Source organism: Poecilia mexicana, unplaced genomic scaffold (genome assembly GCF_051168715.1).
Source record: "Poecilia mexicana isolate PSO_F unplaced genomic scaffold, ASM5116871v1 scaffold_15, whole genome shotgun sequence".
NCBI classification, from domain to species: Eukaryota; Metazoa; Chordata; class Actinopteri; order Cyprinodontiformes; family Poeciliidae; genus Poecilia; species Poecilia mexicana.
This window is the reverse complement of record NW_028263384.1, coordinates 5,686,671-5,702,758: the sequence shown is the minus strand read 5'-3', so window position 1 is coordinate 5,702,758 and position 16,088 is coordinate 5,686,671. Positions and strand designations below refer to the sequence as shown.

Genomic DNA, 16,088 nt, shown 5'->3' with positions numbered 1-16,088 from the left:
ATTTGACCTCATTTTATGATTGGACTATTAATTTTTTTTCTTCTATTGTGTTTGTTTATCTTATAAAGTGCCTGGATATGATATTTGGTTTTAATTGATGCTGCATAAAAATTGATTGCAATTCAGATTTTTAAAGAGATTGTTAAAAAAAATTGTAACTTTGTCAAAAACTATTTTATCTTAGTTTAATTTTTCCCCCAGGTGAACATAGGATTTATTTGAATTTTCCATTGTGCTGCTACAACAAAAGATGAAACCATTTTAAGGTTTTTACCACACCTTTACCTGCCTTTCTAAGTAATATGCCCAGCACTGTAGGTATTTTAGCCCATTGGCAACAATAACTCAAAATTCATTGCTTAATTTGGTAAATCTTTTAAAAGTATTGTGACATTTGACACTTGTTCAGAAGTAAGTTGAAACAAAACAAAACAAAATTTTATTTGCATTTAGAGAAAGGTACAGTATGTAAGACTTCGCTTAACCAAATTTGAGTCCTGAAATGTCCCCAGTAAACAATGAAACAGAGAAATAGCACACAGACAGTTAATTTCCAAAGTAGGTTTCACAAAAGTATGAAGCATAAGATAATAAAAAAAAAACTTGCAAAGCCAAATGATATATACACATTTGAAAAATCTTAAAGATGGGCAAACATTGGATGTCTTATAACAAGGCAACATTACGCTTTCTAAATTTGCATTTACTGAATGCTCCTTTAAAAGTTCTTAAAGAACATTCAAATGGATCAGATTACATATCACACTGTATTATTTCATGACAAATTAATGGAAGGCCCTATAAATCATACAGGTACGTCACCATCTAGTTCCTGGTATTGTAGTCATTCCATATAGACAATGTAGAGGAACAAATAATTAGAAGCAACTTTAACCTTTACCCAATACTAACAGCTGCAGAAATATCACATTCTTGTTTCACCTTCAGGGAAAAGAAAACCTGCAAAGTTACCTGAAAGAGAGTCCAACTAAGAATAAAAGGAGAGAAGCTAAGATTCTTTTTAAGCACACTTTTCACACAGAGAAATGTTGACGTCAGATTTCCTCCGGAGCAGAAGAGCTCATCATGTAGGAAGACCTCAGTTCTATTCAGAATCTCTGAAGTGACTGAGCACAAAGCCATCTGGCAGCTGGAGCTTCGTCTAGAGACAAAAGAGACAAATTTAAACAGGTGAACCGCAAGGAAGTGAACAGAGCGCACACCTTATATCTCACACGTCCTCCGATCATCATAATGCGATGTAATGTAATCATCAGTGACAGCTGTATATTTATTGCCCCTGACAAACAGGGACTCTTTTTTTGCATGGAACTATTCAACATGTTCATCCCTTCATCCTCTGCAATGGTCAACCATTTCACAGGGTCAGTGAGGATGTTGTAGCTGAGGATTACCAGTACAGAGATGGATCCAGAACAAAGTCAACACAACCAATGGGTACAGTCAATGCAAGTCCAACATATTGATGGAAATCCCTGTATTTCTCCATTTTTGACCCTTTTCTGTTGGTTGTTTTGACTCAACACATATTTGGTGTGGGCAACAACAGTTCATTTATTCCAAGTCATGTGATTACATAATGCCTTTTTAATTGTGGAGAACTTAAAGCTCTAGATATAAAACAAGCTCAGACTTCAGCCATTATTTTTTGTCAGAATTATATTTCATTAAGGTTTGATATGTTATCCTTTTACTTCAAAAGTGTGCAGATTGAAATGTTCACATGAAGATCCCCTTTTCTAACTATGTTTTTGAAGTATCTAAGTGTTGTATAGCTATGATTTTATATTTTAATCATAATTTGTGGTACAAGTACAATATCAAACTCTGTTGTGAGGATATCAAATAGATCTTGACTCTGAAAGATTTCTGTTGAAGCAGTCAACTCAATACAAGATGCTGCAAAACAAAGCCATGTCATCGTCCCTCCATCACCATGCCTGACTTTCAGCTGGAGGTGTTTATGGGTTAGTGTTAGGAGCGTTTCCCCTCATCTCTATTTGGTCTCACTGGTCCAAAGAATATTGTTCCAGAAATTCTGCACTTTTTAGGAGAAAGGACTTCCTTAACCCAACACTGCATTTCAGCATCAAACTCTCAGACTTCCTTTTACCCGAGTAAGCTTTAATCACTAGGGTCCTTTTCAGTTCTCCATGACAGATAATGGAGCTGTGGAAAATCTCTTCCTCCTCCTCTTTGCTTCACCAGCCTGTAGATTAAAAAGAGTCAGAGACATTTTTAATTTTTTAGGATTGGCTGATGCATTTGTGAACATATGTTTCATGCTATCTGAGCTTCAATTTCACAGTCCCAGCTGATGAATCCTGGCATCCTGGAACATTCCCACGTCATCAAGGAAGATATTCTTAGAATCCTGGGTTGTTGCATTGCTTTGGTAGTTTGACATCATTTTGTGTTACTTTCTCATTTTGGTTAGATCCGTCTTGTTCCTGTTTCCCTTTATTACAGTTCTTAGTGTTTCTAGTTATGTTTATTCCTTGTAGTTTTTCTTTTCACTCATTTTATTATGTCTCTTTAGTCAAGTTATCCTGTAGTGTTAGATTAATTTCCTGTTTCCCTGCCTGCTCTCCCTCACCCCCTGTGTCACATGCTCTCTCTCCCTTCTCAGTCTGCCTCCTTTTCCCTCCACTCACACCTGCAATCAGCTAGTTCATCAGCCCATGTCTTTGGTTCTACCTTCAACCTCCCCAGTATTTAAGTTGCTCACTCTCGGTCGCTTCTCGCCGGCTCATCTTGTCCTTACCCTGTGCTTCTCCTCAGCCACCTCATGGCTCCTGTCTTAAATTTGCATCTCAACCTCACAACTCCTGCCTGCTACATTTGAGTACTACTATAAGCTTCATGAGAGAAGTAATTCATGGAACAACCTGATCATTCAGTAGATTCGGGTAGTAAGCTAAACTCAATGTTGCTGAACTTGAACCTGACCAATTGGAGGAGCCATGCACAGCAAGGACCGTCACGCTGGAAAAGGTTAAAATCCACACTCAGACCACACAACCTTCTTCCGTTGCTCCAGAGTTCAATACTTATGCTCCTTTGCAAACTTTCTGATTAGTGGTTTTCTTGTGGATATACAGCTGTTCAGTTTCTATCCCTTTATCGAGTTCCCTTCACATTCTGAATGTGAAAATGCTTTAAGTTTCACAATTACATAGTTCTGAGTCTTCTGTTTTCTATAGCTTGATTACACCGAACAGCCATCTCCAATCATGATCATTCAGGGTTTTATTCTGACCACTTTTGTTCCTCAAAAACAATGGTTCCTGTTTCCCTCTACTTTTTAATACGTTGGACAGTTCTCAACCCAATTTTAGTAGTTCCTGAATCTCATATGTTTTTCTCTGCTTGATGCCAATGATCTGACTCATCTTAAACAGACTAACGTATTTTCATGACCACAGGATGTGTCTTTAGACATGGCTGTTTAAGAAACGAGAAGCTACTCATTGCATCAGTTGGAGTTGAATGATAATCACCCATGCAGTTAATGTTTCACAACTGGTGAAACATTTTGTATCAATATAGAAAATCCTGACCTTCTCTACATGTATCACAGTGTCTCTCAGTTCTGGTCCTCACGCCCCCTGCATTGCATGTTTTAGGTATTTCCCTTCTGCCACACACCTGGCTTGAATCTGTGTGTGATTAGCAGCCATCTGCAGTACTTGATGTCTGCACAAGAGGTCATGCAATCATTTGAATCAGCTGTTCTGGAATAGAAACGTATCTAAAACATGCAGTGTAGAGGGCCAGAGGACTGGAATTGAGAAGCAGTGATGCAACGAGAATTTAAAAAGTCAGTCATACAGTAAATAACTCACAGTTGTACTCACAGAGTTTGCTGTCACGGTCAGAATTACTTTAACTTGTGCAAATAAAGTAGTGCTGCCTTTGCCAGCAGAGTCTTCTGCTTTGACCTGCAGAGTGTACTGAGGGTGTTTCTGTTGGGTGAGACAGGAGTGAGGCCATCAGCGCAGCTGTAACACTGATCATAGGCTGATCATTTCAGCTGGGAAGCAAGGATTTTAAGAAGTACCTCTCTATTCAGTCCGCCAGTACTAAGAGTGATGGCTCCAGAAACTGGGTCGATGGTAAACATGGAGGGTTCCGCTGGTTCCTGGCTTATAATGCTGTAGCGAATCTCTGAGTTGTCAGTATTTGGCTCATCAGCATCTGTGGCCTCCACTTTAATAACCTCAAAACCTGTGGAAAGAAAATGAAGAGGAGGCATTGTATTGCATGCTCAAAGTTAGCAAATCAGAAATATATGTGTTCATAGTGTCCATAAGTCAATCAGATAATATTTTCTTCTTTTTTGTAAGAATCATGACAAAGATGTCATGATGCACTGTGGAAGCAGACATGCTTGAATTTACTTGTAAAATTATTATTCCCAATATTAGCATTGGTAGCTATAACCTGGTGCAGTACATCTCTCCTTTAGTGATTAATGCATGTTATACATTTTCCCATTTTAAATAAAAATTAATTCAGTCACTGGCTATGACGTTGCTATCTCAACAGATAACGGCAGAAGACATTTCACTTTGCAAACAGACTAAAAAGCTGCAACATGACTGCCCAGAGGCCCAAGACTATCAATGCTACTCAGCATGGCGCCTTGAATACCTTCTAGCGTGACACAAAAACACTGCACTAATTGACAGCCAGAAGCATTCAGGGCCTGGTATCTAAAGTCCAATAAACCCGCAAAGAACAATTCAGATCCACCACATTCAAATCACAAAACCAAGAAAACAGGAATGTTCTCTGTGGATCCCTGCTGGAGCACTGCCTTATAGAATCAGAGTTATTTTATTATCGTTGTGCTGTAACATCATGAGGGAGGAAAAACCTTTGTGTCCTTAAATACACAAAGATTTTTGTGCCTCATCTAGGTGTGGTGCTTAGATGAGGCACCACACCGACCCCACCCACTGCACCACAAGCAGAGTGACTACTGGCCCAACAACCATTACAGCAGAAGACCCGCAAAACATGCCATGCAAGGTTTTCAGAAAGTCCAAAAATTTGACACCCAAAAGTTTAAAAACAGTATACCTGTGGGTGAGGCTTCAGGCACTTCTCCCTCATAGGTGACTTTATTAAAAACAGGTATGTTGTCGTTCTGGTCGGTAACTTTGACCACAGCCTGTGTCTGTCCTACTGTCGTCCCTCCATCCTCTGCCACAGCATGTACCTGCAACTGCACAAACACCGATTAGAATGTAGCATCTCATTTTCAACATCAAGGTAAACACAATAAGAAATACTTCATGGCTGCACAACCCTACCAACCAATCAAACTTTATTTATAGAGCATTTTTCATACAGTCAGGTGGGTAACACTTTATTTGAAGGGGGTTGAATAAGACTGACATGACACTGTCATAAACATGACATAACACCTGTCATGAACATGAATAAGCCTTCATGAATATTTATGACTGTTGTTATAAAGTGTCATTCGGTAAATAATGACACTTTTAATACAAAGTTGACATTATTCAAAATCTCGTTGTTATGACAACTTGACATTAACCAAGAAATCATTACTGATATACATTTGTTATAAAAGTATTACTGATTGCACTTTAAAAATTAGGTAACTTTATGTTATTAAAGGTAAAGTTTAAACAGTAATGATTTCTTGGTTAATGTCAAGTTGTCATAACAGACATTTTGATTAATGTCAACTTTGTATTAAAAGTGTCATAATTTACCGAATGACGCTTTATGACAACAGTCATAAATATTCATGAAGACTTATTCATGTTCATGACGTGTTATGTCATGTTTATGTAAGTGTCATGTCAGTCTTATTCAACCCCCTTCAAATAAAGTGTTACCGTCACGTGTATTGCAGAGATTGGAAAAAAAGAAGTAAAGGCATGAAAACACTGGAGATGCCATTTTTAATCACCTCATATTAGGGATTTTCATTTCACTCACATAAACTTGTGATGCAACAGATCTATATTTGCGATCACAGTGGCCGGTTTAGAAACAGCCGATTGTTAAGCACACTGTGACTTTAAATGACACTAAATCTTTAAGATCACATGGGGCGGTCAAAGTCAAGTCAGTGATTTTATATATAAAAACAATATATGTATATATAAAAACATGTAGGGTAAAATCAGTCTGCATCATTGTTTTGAAATGCCTTGCTGCTGAAATGTGCTATCCAAATAACATTTGATTTGAGACTATATATATATATATATATATATATAAATAAATAATTAGAATTGTTCCTCCTCAGTTGTTTTATTGAAGAATTGACAGGGCTGAACATTGACCATCAAACATACACTGACCTACTGGTAGACAGCAGGGAGTTGAAAAATGTTACATGACAGCAGTATAAAGGTACGGAATATCTTACTGTGTACTTGTCCTGGTTCTCTCTGTCCAGTCCCTGTGTTACATACAGAGCACCAGTGTTTTGGTCCATGGTAAAAAGACCAACAGTAGGCTGATCTGCTCCTGGTCCACTGATGCTGTAAAGGATCTTCTTTGTTTCCTCCTCATTAAAGCGGATCTGGTGCAAATCATACAGGGACCCAGATAAACTAACAACAATGCTAGTTAGGAGGCTATAATTATAAATATATTACAGAAGATTTGTTTAAAATCTCTAAGGCAGAGAAATGTGTGTTAATCTCTGCTCTTTATTGCAGGACACTTTCACCCTGTCACAATAGGATGGACACATGCCTTTGCATGTTTTTTTTTTTAATATTTTAGATTTTTTGATTAAATAAATGTACAGGTATAGAGGAGGTATAGAGAGGTTACCTGGGCTAGCTGTAAAGGAAAGGGTCCAATTCCGTTCTCAGGAACTGTAATGTCAGGAATAACCCAGCCACTCTGTGGAGCACAAAGCCTTCAGTGATAGCCACAGTGTTCTATGTCTGTTCTCCAGTGCTTGCTGTGTCGTACTCACAGGAGAAGAACTATCAGTTATAGTTAGGATGACTTTGGCTCTTCCAATCAGCCCCTCGCCTCTCATGTCAGCAGCTACCACTGTGAGTGTGTACTGCGGGTGTTTCTGTGATGAAAGATGCAACTACTTATTTAGAATCTCCATTGGCACAAAAAGCTAACAGACTGCACAGCAATGCAGGATTGTCCAATTCTAACAACCAGCTTACAAATAGCTTCTTTCTAAACTGCATCAGAATGTAAAAAAAAAAAACTTACGGTTCTAAGGGTTGTAATGCAAAAGGAAGTGCAATTAATCAATAGAAGAAGTCACTTAGTGGGAAGAGTGGTGACCAGGAGGTCAGATAGATGGAGCTAAACACAGGAGAATCCTGTAAGAAAACCTGTTGCATGTTATAAAAGGCTTGAGCCTGTGCCATCAAATTCCAACCTGGTGTGATACAGTCTACTAAATATTGACTCAGCTGAATATGTGACACAGTTGTCAGAGTTTTTATGAAAACATTTGAAAACCATCTGACATATGACTTCCACTTTACAATTATGCGCTATGTTGTGTTAGTACTGTCCCACAAAACCCAAATTAAAAACACAAGTTTGAGGTTGTGATGTGACAAAATCTGAAAACGTGTGTATGAATACTTGAGGCGCCTTTTACATCATCAGAAACATATTATGGATCTAATTGATTGATATTAATTCATTCATCTATCGATCATTAATTTTTACTAATTCTTAGTTTTATAAGCAGCAGGAATAAAGACAATAGCAGATCTACATCATATTGTACATCTCCCTGTTGTACATTATCACTGGCATTTTGGATTCCTTAAGGCAGCCTGCACAACAGAGGGCCAACTTTGTTGAACTTGCTGCATGGTGAACCACTCATGTTTTTATAAAGGAAAGTGGTAGCTTACCAGAATTGTATGACATTACAAAAGTGGTTGTGTTGTTTTGTTAGACCTCACCTCTCTGTCCAGGCCCGTAGCATTGACTGTAATAAGCCCAGTATCCTTATTAATTGCAAACATGGAAGGATTTGGTTCTTCAGGTTCTTGTCTTATAATGCGATAGAAGACATCGGAGTTGTCAGAATTTTCCTCATCAGCATCCGTGGCCTGAACCGTCATCACCTCAAAGCCTGAAGGTAAGAGTCACAAAAAAGAAAATGAAACACAAAATCCTCTAAAGGTCCAGGTCACCACAAAATATGGGGAAGAAAAATACAAAATCTGAAATGAAGTGCAGAATATGTTCTGCAGCTGAATGTTGCAAACACATTTCATAGATTTAGTACAGTCTTCTGTGTTTGTTGTACCCACTTTCCATGGTTATGAATGCGTTAACAAATTGCTAGGAACACGGTAAGCTTGACTGAAGCTGAAGGCAGACTTTTCATGGATTCCAGTCTATCAGACTGCTGGGGAAGATGCAGTCCATTTACCAGCTTCATGAGTAGCTGCAGCCATGACCAAATTGCTACTTGAGCCTGGCCATACCATGTTACCAGCAGTTTTGGTAGTTGTGCCAACCTTGGTAGAATCAGAAAGGCATATTTTTCCCAGTTCAGGTCTAACTCATTTGGATGTGCAACAGAAATCCAGATTGTCAGAGAAGGGTAATTTTCCAGTGTCAGCACATACATATGGCATCGGGTGAAATGGATCTGCAAGAGGATTTGCTGACATGACAAACAGAGATACAGATTTGGAAACTAATTTTTGATTTTTGAGATTGTAACTTCGCAGCTGTGGACTGTATCATGTCGTACTTCAGGTCAAGTAATGTTTTGGAGGCTTACAAAGACGGCAAGGGAGCAGCCAGCGCAGGACAGCAGGGTCACATTCAGACCCATGATGTGTGTCTAAATCTGCCTGCAGTGCTGTAACAATTAGCACTTATCACAGAAGGAGGGTTAATGAGCAATGTTTGTTTGTTTGTTTTTTTTTTCTATTTTGTCATTTACATGTTTTGCACAATTTCTGATTATTATATAGTTGCACATTTTCTTCACCAAAGGCCAGTGCTTAAATGTTTCTCATTGGGACTTCCTGATTTCCATATTTAGATGTAAATCTGGATTTTCATTTAATGGTGACATTTTTGACAAGATGCCCGGGATGTACCTCGCTTCTCACCCATTGACCGCTGGAAAAAGGCACCAGCACCCATGCTGACCCCACTAGAGATAAGTGTGTATTATAATGGATGAATGGATGGATTTTTGGCAAGAAGTCTATAAATATGAATATAGCTTGTTGAAATACTTTGGTATATTTGCACTTAAATGTTCTCAAACAGTGTTTTAATGAGACGGTGTGTTTCTGAAAGGCATGGTGCTGAGGTCATTTCCTGCATGTAGCAATAAGCTATGAAATTATTAGTGAATTCCAGCATCCAGAATGAGCTGAGACATTGCTGTGTTAGAGCCTGAGGTCACTGCAAACAGCCTCTTGATTTACCTGCATAGAGACGAGGTCATCATAGCAAATTTTAAATTATTGCAATAAACGACAATATTGTTGTTTTGAGACCATTTTCAAGTAATATATTGGTAATGAAAGAACACATTCTCAAAGATTAATAAACTTTCAATTCTAATGAACATATAACCTTGGAACTCAGATATTTTTAATATACAACATAAATAAAATAACAGAAACAACAAATAAAACCAATTATGAAGCCCTTTTTATTTCCTTTCAGAAAAAAAGGGGGGGCTAGTTGAGACCAATGAACCAGACAGAAGATTTTTATCATCCAGTTTTTGGTAGAAAGAGAGAGAGAAAAGAGAAAACCAGTAAATTATGCAAAAGGAAATTATTGATCTCGTTTTAATTTATTATATGATTAATTGATTATTGATTGTTGTGACAGGCTTAACAGAGAAGTGCTCAATAAACATGTTCTTCAAGCTCATATCAGATTGACAGTATGTACCTTCAGCTGAGGACTGAGGCACTTCTCCCTTATAGGTGTCTCTGCTGAAAAGTGGTTTGTTGTCATTCTGATCGATTACATTCACAATTATTTCAATGGTCTCCGATGCTTCAGCTTGTCCTTCTTCCACTGCAAGTGCTTCTAACTGCAGAGATACAATTATGTTTAGAACATCATAGCACATTTCACCAGGAGAGTGTCAGTAACATTCATGTTGGATGGTTTGAAATTATCACATAAAAACTGTTCTGCAAAGAAATGTACGGTTAGTATTTTTTGTTAACTTTTGTCAAAATAGACAGAAAGCTCCAAATGGCTGGCAAGCAATTTCCTGCAATTTCTGTTGTGAAACTTTGATGAGGTACTCCCAAATTTCAGTTGGAAGTGGGGTTGGAGTGTGATGCTTCTTCAGCAGACAATGCAACTCGAGACTCTAGAGCAGTTACTGATAGCTACATATTTTTACCATTCCTTAGAAAGTCGTGTTGGTGAGGACTGTTTACTCAAATAGTGTTAAACTGCCTCACCTCATGAGGGACGTTGCTCAACATGGGAGTTAATGAAATGCTCCAGTTTGGTTTTTCTGCCTCATTTAATGCTTTCTATCCAACTTTCTGTCCAAAATATTTTAGCAGTGTTCCTGCAAGACAATTGTCTCCATCTGTGAAAGAACAGCCACCAGTCGTTCGCTAATAAGCCCCACCTCCTGGACAGGCTCCAGAGTGGGGCCCTGGCGAGCCATTTCAGGGTGAAGGAACACTAATTCCACTGATAGTTATCATTATAAGGCAGGTCTTAGGTGAGGGACCAGACAAACTTCACTTCGTCTGGTCCCTCACCTAAGACCTGCCTGCCTTGGATAACTCTACTAGGGGCCACCGAGTGGTGGTAATAATAAGTGAACAAAAATTGAAATAGACAGCAACACCACCTAGTTAAACTAGGAAAAAAAAAGGGTAATCGCAGGAGTGAGCAATGCTTTAAAAACAAGCTGGATGAAGGTGACAACAATTTATTAAAAAAAATTCAATACAAATGCAGTGGGCAAAAGTAAAAGCAGCACAATCAAAAAAAAAGCCTTCGGAAGAGATGGAAACAAAGTCTCAGCTAAAAAGGGGGCGTGGTCATCTAGCCGGTTCTCGATTCTAGGATATTTTGTGTGTAAATTATTATTATTTTTATTTATTTATTTATTTTATAATTTTATAATTGTTTCTCCATATTAATATGTCCTCAATTGTTTTATTGATGAATTGACAGGGTTGAACACTGACCATCAAACATACACTGACCTACTGGTAGACAGCAGAGAAATCAAAAATGTTACATGACAGCAGTATAAAGGTACAGAATATCTTACTGTGTACTTGTCCTGGTTCTCTCTGTCCAGTTCTTGTGTGACTTCCAACCAACCAGAGTCGCTGTCTATAATGAAAAGGCCTACAGGTGGCTGATCAGCTCCTGGACCACGGAGCCTGTAAATGATTTTCGTCACTTTACTTCTGTCAGAGCGGACCTACAAAGCACCATCAGAACTATTAAACCACTGTGTTTCTTCGCACAGCTCTATTAGTTCAGAAGTATTTACGGTCCATCTACCTCTCACCTGAGCAAGTTTTAGAGGAAATGGTCCTCTGCTATTCTCAGCAACACTGAGGGGAGGAATAACCCAGCTTCTCTTCCTTCTCCTCATCCCTTCTTCAGACTTTGAGGAAAACAGAATGGCATTTAAAGAAAACAGACTTAAAGATCTGCCGCATCTTGCAGCAAACACTAAAGGACAAATACTTCCTCCAGAAGTCCAGTCTGCTCTGTTCCTTCATGTGGATACTTCACTCTTGTGTCTCCATGTCAGTGTGTTGTAAAGGTTATTTATACTACTCAACCACCTCCACTTCTTCTCCAGCAATGCAAATAGTGTTTGCATCGCTGGAGTGTCTTTTAGGTCAAACATTCTTTTGAAATCTACAACAATCTCCTCTGTCAGTCCAATTCCTTTCAATCTTGACTTTCAGATACTGTATTGATGGGACGCTGTGAAGAAAACCCACAAGTTGATGATATAATCAGTCTTGTTTGGTCAATTTACAGACTGGGTTTCATTGTTTTCTGAAATCATTCAAAGAACAGAATTGTCATAAAAGCACCACATAAAAGAAATGAGTGCCACAAACATGTTGTATGGGACTGTTATTGTGCTAAGAAAATTATGGTGTTGCAATGTGTAAAAATTCAGAAAGACGAACATATCTACATGAAAACAAGACAAATGGTCAGTAAAACACCTTGTCCAATGACAAAGCCACAGAAAAACCAACAAAATCTGAAATTAAATCCCAAGTAACAAGTTCTTTTAGTTCAGTGGTGCCCAAAGTCGTTCCTCGAGGGCCGGCATCCTGCGTGTTTTAGATCTCTCCCTGGTGGTAGTAACAGCCTCCTCAACAAGTCAATGCTCTTCTTAGGCCATTTAATGAGTTATCATTTGATCCAGGTGGGTTAAACCACGGAGAAACATGCAGGATGCCGGCCCTTGAGGACCGACTTTGAACACCACTGTTCTAATTGAACTTACTGGAAGAGGTAACAGATTTGGAAACATGTCCTCTGAAGAAGAATGATGAATCTTGGGATCTGCATCCCTCCTGCTCCTCCCTCCTCCTTGTGCAGCCTAATGAAATGCAAAATGGGAACATTGATGCTAATTAGTGCTTTACCACATTTTGGTCATTTAGACATGTTCCACTCTTTGTTTTCAAACTGTTCAACTTTTTGACATCTGGTTATTACTTTATCTCTCTACTCATAATGCCAACAATAAAACATGCATACAGGACATGTTATGTCCTGTATGCATTTTGTAGAAGGTTTGTGGTTTGTACTTACAGGGAGCTCGGTGCCAGGAGTTACAGAGATGATTACTTTTGTTAATGCAATAAGCCCCTCCCCACTCATATCTGCTGCTTCTACCTCCAGGTTATACTCAGGGTATTTCTGTCAGGATATTCAGGCTCATATATTAATTTATTTCAAATGAAATTACAGGAAAGAGTTCTTTTAAAAAATCATAAAGATTTACAACATAGTTTGATAAGTTAAAATCAAACTCGATTTAATCAAATTCGAATTAGAGAGCTCTCAGCGATTGCATGTAGTTACATGTAGTAGCTTAATAATAATATCATGCTGTCATATCTACCAAATGTTTTCTTTAGAAACCAATTTGTCACAATAAATTACAAAAGGCGTAAACAGTTCATGTTTGTTCAATATGTCCACAAATTATTTAAGACTCTCTATTTATGATAAAATAAACATTTGTAAAAGCCCACCTGTCTGTCCAAGTCCAGCAGCACTGACTCTGATGGCTCCAGTAGTTGGGTTTATGACAAACATGGATGGACTTGGTTGCTGAGGTTCCTGGCTCACAATGCGATAACGGATATCTGAGTTGACACTGTTTGGCTCATCAGCATCTGTAGCCGTAACCTTCATCACCTCAAAACCTGAAGATAAGAATCACATAAAAAGAAATGAAATGCATTTCTCAGAAGATGGTTGCAGTTTTTAACTTCTAATAGGACTGAAAGAACTCCACTCTCTTTTTAATGATGTCACAAAACCTTTCATTCATTATTCAAATGCAGAGAGGTAACTAATTCAGGAAGAAACATCAAATGTTTCTTTGTCCAACGTCTCTCTCCAGCTCATTCTGGAGGAGCTGAGCTTTTTCTCAGATTAGACAGAAGCTACAGTCCGTCAAATGACATTTGACTGCTGCTTCAGAGCAGATAAATCCTGAGTCTGTCTAATCTTCTCCCACTCTGTCCTGCCACGCCTCATGAACAAGACAGCAAGATTCTGTGACTGCTTCAGCAGAGACTTATGCCTAGTCTGGGGTCTGGGGAGAGAGAACCAATGATGGTCTTGCACATGAAGTTAAAGATCTAACTTTGTTGGCTGGGCAAATAATAAAACTGACAACTTTTGTTTATTGATTTGTGACCAAAATGCACCTACAGCCCGTTTAGTAAAATTATTAATCTTTTTGTGTCTGGTAAAATTTGAAGCACAAAATAAGAATATTCTAAGAGACTGTTTCTTATTTCCAATGCCCATCCCATCTGATATCTTCAGATTCTGAGTCCAGTCACTAAAAAACCCACATGAGCCCTCTTTATTCTAACAAAGTAAATAGAAAAATAATTTAATTTCTATTACAGCTTTAATAGGAAGTGTAATAGAGGGTGGTTTATTTGATGTGAATGTTTCTTTATTTGCGTCACTCAGGTCAGATGTTTTATGGGACTGAAGTTACATGGAACAACAATACCTATTGATGAAGACTCGGCCACATTTCCCAAGAAGGTGAAAATAGGTCTGTTGTCATTCTGATCAATTACATTTATAACAATCTCCATAGGCTCCTCAGCAGAGGCTGAACCATCCGTCGCAGCATGTACCAGTAACTGCAAACACACCAACATTAGTCCGTTTGTTCATTTAAATAAAAATACAAATTCTTCCATTGTGTAAAAAAGAGGAAAAAAGTGTTAAGTCCTACATCCCAATATCACATCCTAGGATTCAGTACAACATGAACTTACATTTGTTAAGAGTATGAATTTTAGCAAGTTTGGATTGTTCATTTATATCTTTTTTTTTTTTTTTTTTGCAGAATGAGATATGAGATCATCAGACATTGATGAAGAACTCTTAATTCCATTGTTTAAATTTTGGTAAATGCTAAGTATGAATCCGACAGTATAAAAGAACCATGTGAGGATGAAGTTTCTCCCATTTTTCTTCTTGTCTGGTCGCCAAATGATGTGAATGCTTACCTGATATCTGTCTTTTTTCTCTCTGTCCAGTGCTTGTGTTATATACAGAGCACCAGTGGCGCTGTCTATGGTGAAAAGATTAATAGGAGGCTGATCTGCTCCTGGACCAGTGATGCTGTAATGGATCTTTTTAGTTTTATCAGCATCAGAACGAATCTGGACAAAACAAACCCGGACTGTTAAAACCACAGACACAATTATGTTTACAATATTTAAAGACACCCTCCATAAATGTCCAAACCATTACAGCCTTTCTCGTCTCTAGCCTGAGCTGATGGAGATTTCTTGTCCTCTACATTTAGTTCCCTAGAAATAAAAATCTCATACTCAGCTCTTCCACCTTCAGCTCCACTTTCCTTTTGTTAATGCCACCGTCTCCAAATTATGTCCCAGTTTTCACTGCCATTTTGTACACACACCGTTTTGCTTTTACACAAATTGCACCAACACTGATCCTCCACCCTCTGCTCCCTACATGCCCTTCTTCTCCTCTCTTCTGCAGTTCCTTCTGCTTTGGATAACTGACCCCAGGTAGGTTACTCAAACTCATTCATCTTCAATACATCTACTCCTCACAGCCTTACTGTTCCAACTGTGTCCTTTTGTTTTCTTCTCATACTTCCTGCCTCTATGCTTCTGATGTTTATTCCTCTCCTGTAAGCTATTTTCTGGTCTCACATCAGAATCTAATAGGTCAGCCATGAACATTTACTTCTCTCACCTGCACAACAAGCATAGGGAAAGGTCCTCTGGAATTCTCTGCAATATTAATGGGAGGAACAACCCATTCTCTCTTTTTCCTCCTCAGTCCTTCACTGGATGATGGGAAATGCAGGACTGGAACCTGTAGATGAGTTGCATTCAGAAAAATCACACAAATATTTTATCTGTTGCAGACCAAACTGTATAGTATTGTTACAATTATTGTATGTTTGGGATTTGGCTTTCATTGATGATTGTGTGTTTACTATTTTCTTGTTGCTCCTTATTGTTCATTTATATTATATTAAGGTCTTATTATTAACAGAAAGGTCTTGCCATATTAGTTAATTTTTTTTGTATTTAGTTTCTTAGTCTATTCTTATGTTGTTTTATTTTTGTGCACTTGGGTTAGGGTTAGGACCTCTTTGATCGGCGTTAGTCTTTTTCCCTTTGTAGTTTATAGTTACACTGAGTTCAGCTCCCCTTGTGGGAGTTGGTCTGCTCCTTTAGTTTGCCTGCATTTATTTTTGCCACAGCTGTTCTAGATCTCAACTAATTACTTCATCTGCTTCCTACCACACCTATTAATCACCTATCAATCAATTTTTCAGT

General features: G+C 38.3%; 1 protein-coding gene and 1 long non-coding RNA gene across 2 annotated transcripts; both read right to left on the bottom strand.

Moving 5' to 3' along the window:
* Nucleotides 1–412: 412 nt before the first annotated feature.
* Nucleotides 413–12,926, bottom strand: LOC106908435 (cadherin-1-like). The gene is made up of 14 exons (XM_088012813.1): nt 12,820–12,926; nt 12,509–12,604; nt 11,543–11,641; nt 11,297–11,452; nt 9,937–10,081; nt 7,965–8,137; nt 6,995–7,099; nt 6,847–6,918; nt 6,434–6,589; nt 5,107–5,251; nt 4,082–4,248; nt 3,879–3,986; nt 2,135–2,230; nt 413–1,162 (listed from the first exon to the last, which is right to left on the bottom strand). Exons 1-13 carry the CDS (start codon nt 12,886–12,888, stop codon nt 2,165–2,167), a joined length of 1,557 nt encoding a protein of 518 aa, XP_087868939.1. The 5' UTR covers nt 12,889–12,926; the 3' UTR covers nt 413–1,162; nt 2,135–2,164.
* Nucleotides 12,927–13,246: 320 nt separating this feature from the next.
* Nucleotides 13,247–15,604, bottom strand: LOC148155274 (uncharacterized). Its single transcript, XR_015765359.1, has 3 exons — nt 15,496–15,604; nt 14,267–14,930; nt 13,247–13,439 (listed from the first exon to the last, which is right to left on the bottom strand). It is a non-coding gene; the product is annotated as an uncharacterized LOC148155274 (long non-coding RNA).
* Between the last annotated feature and the right edge of the window lie 484 nt (nt 15,605–16,088).

Excerpts from the sequence above, each read along its gene's own strand:
- LOC106908435 (XM_088012813.1), bottom strand. The coding sequence starts at position 12,888 with ATGAGTGGGGAGGGGCTTATTGCATTAACAAAAGTAATCATCTCTGTA. Across the intron at positions 6,919-6,994 it reads TAACTGATAGTTCTTCTCCT|AGTGGCTGGGTTATTCCTGA; the intron begins GTGAGTACGACA and ends TGTGCTCCACAG. Across the intron at positions 6,590-6,846 it reads TTCCTTTACAGCTAGCCCAG|ATCCGCTTTAATGAGGAGGA; the intron begins GTAACCTCTCTA and ends GATTTGCACCAG.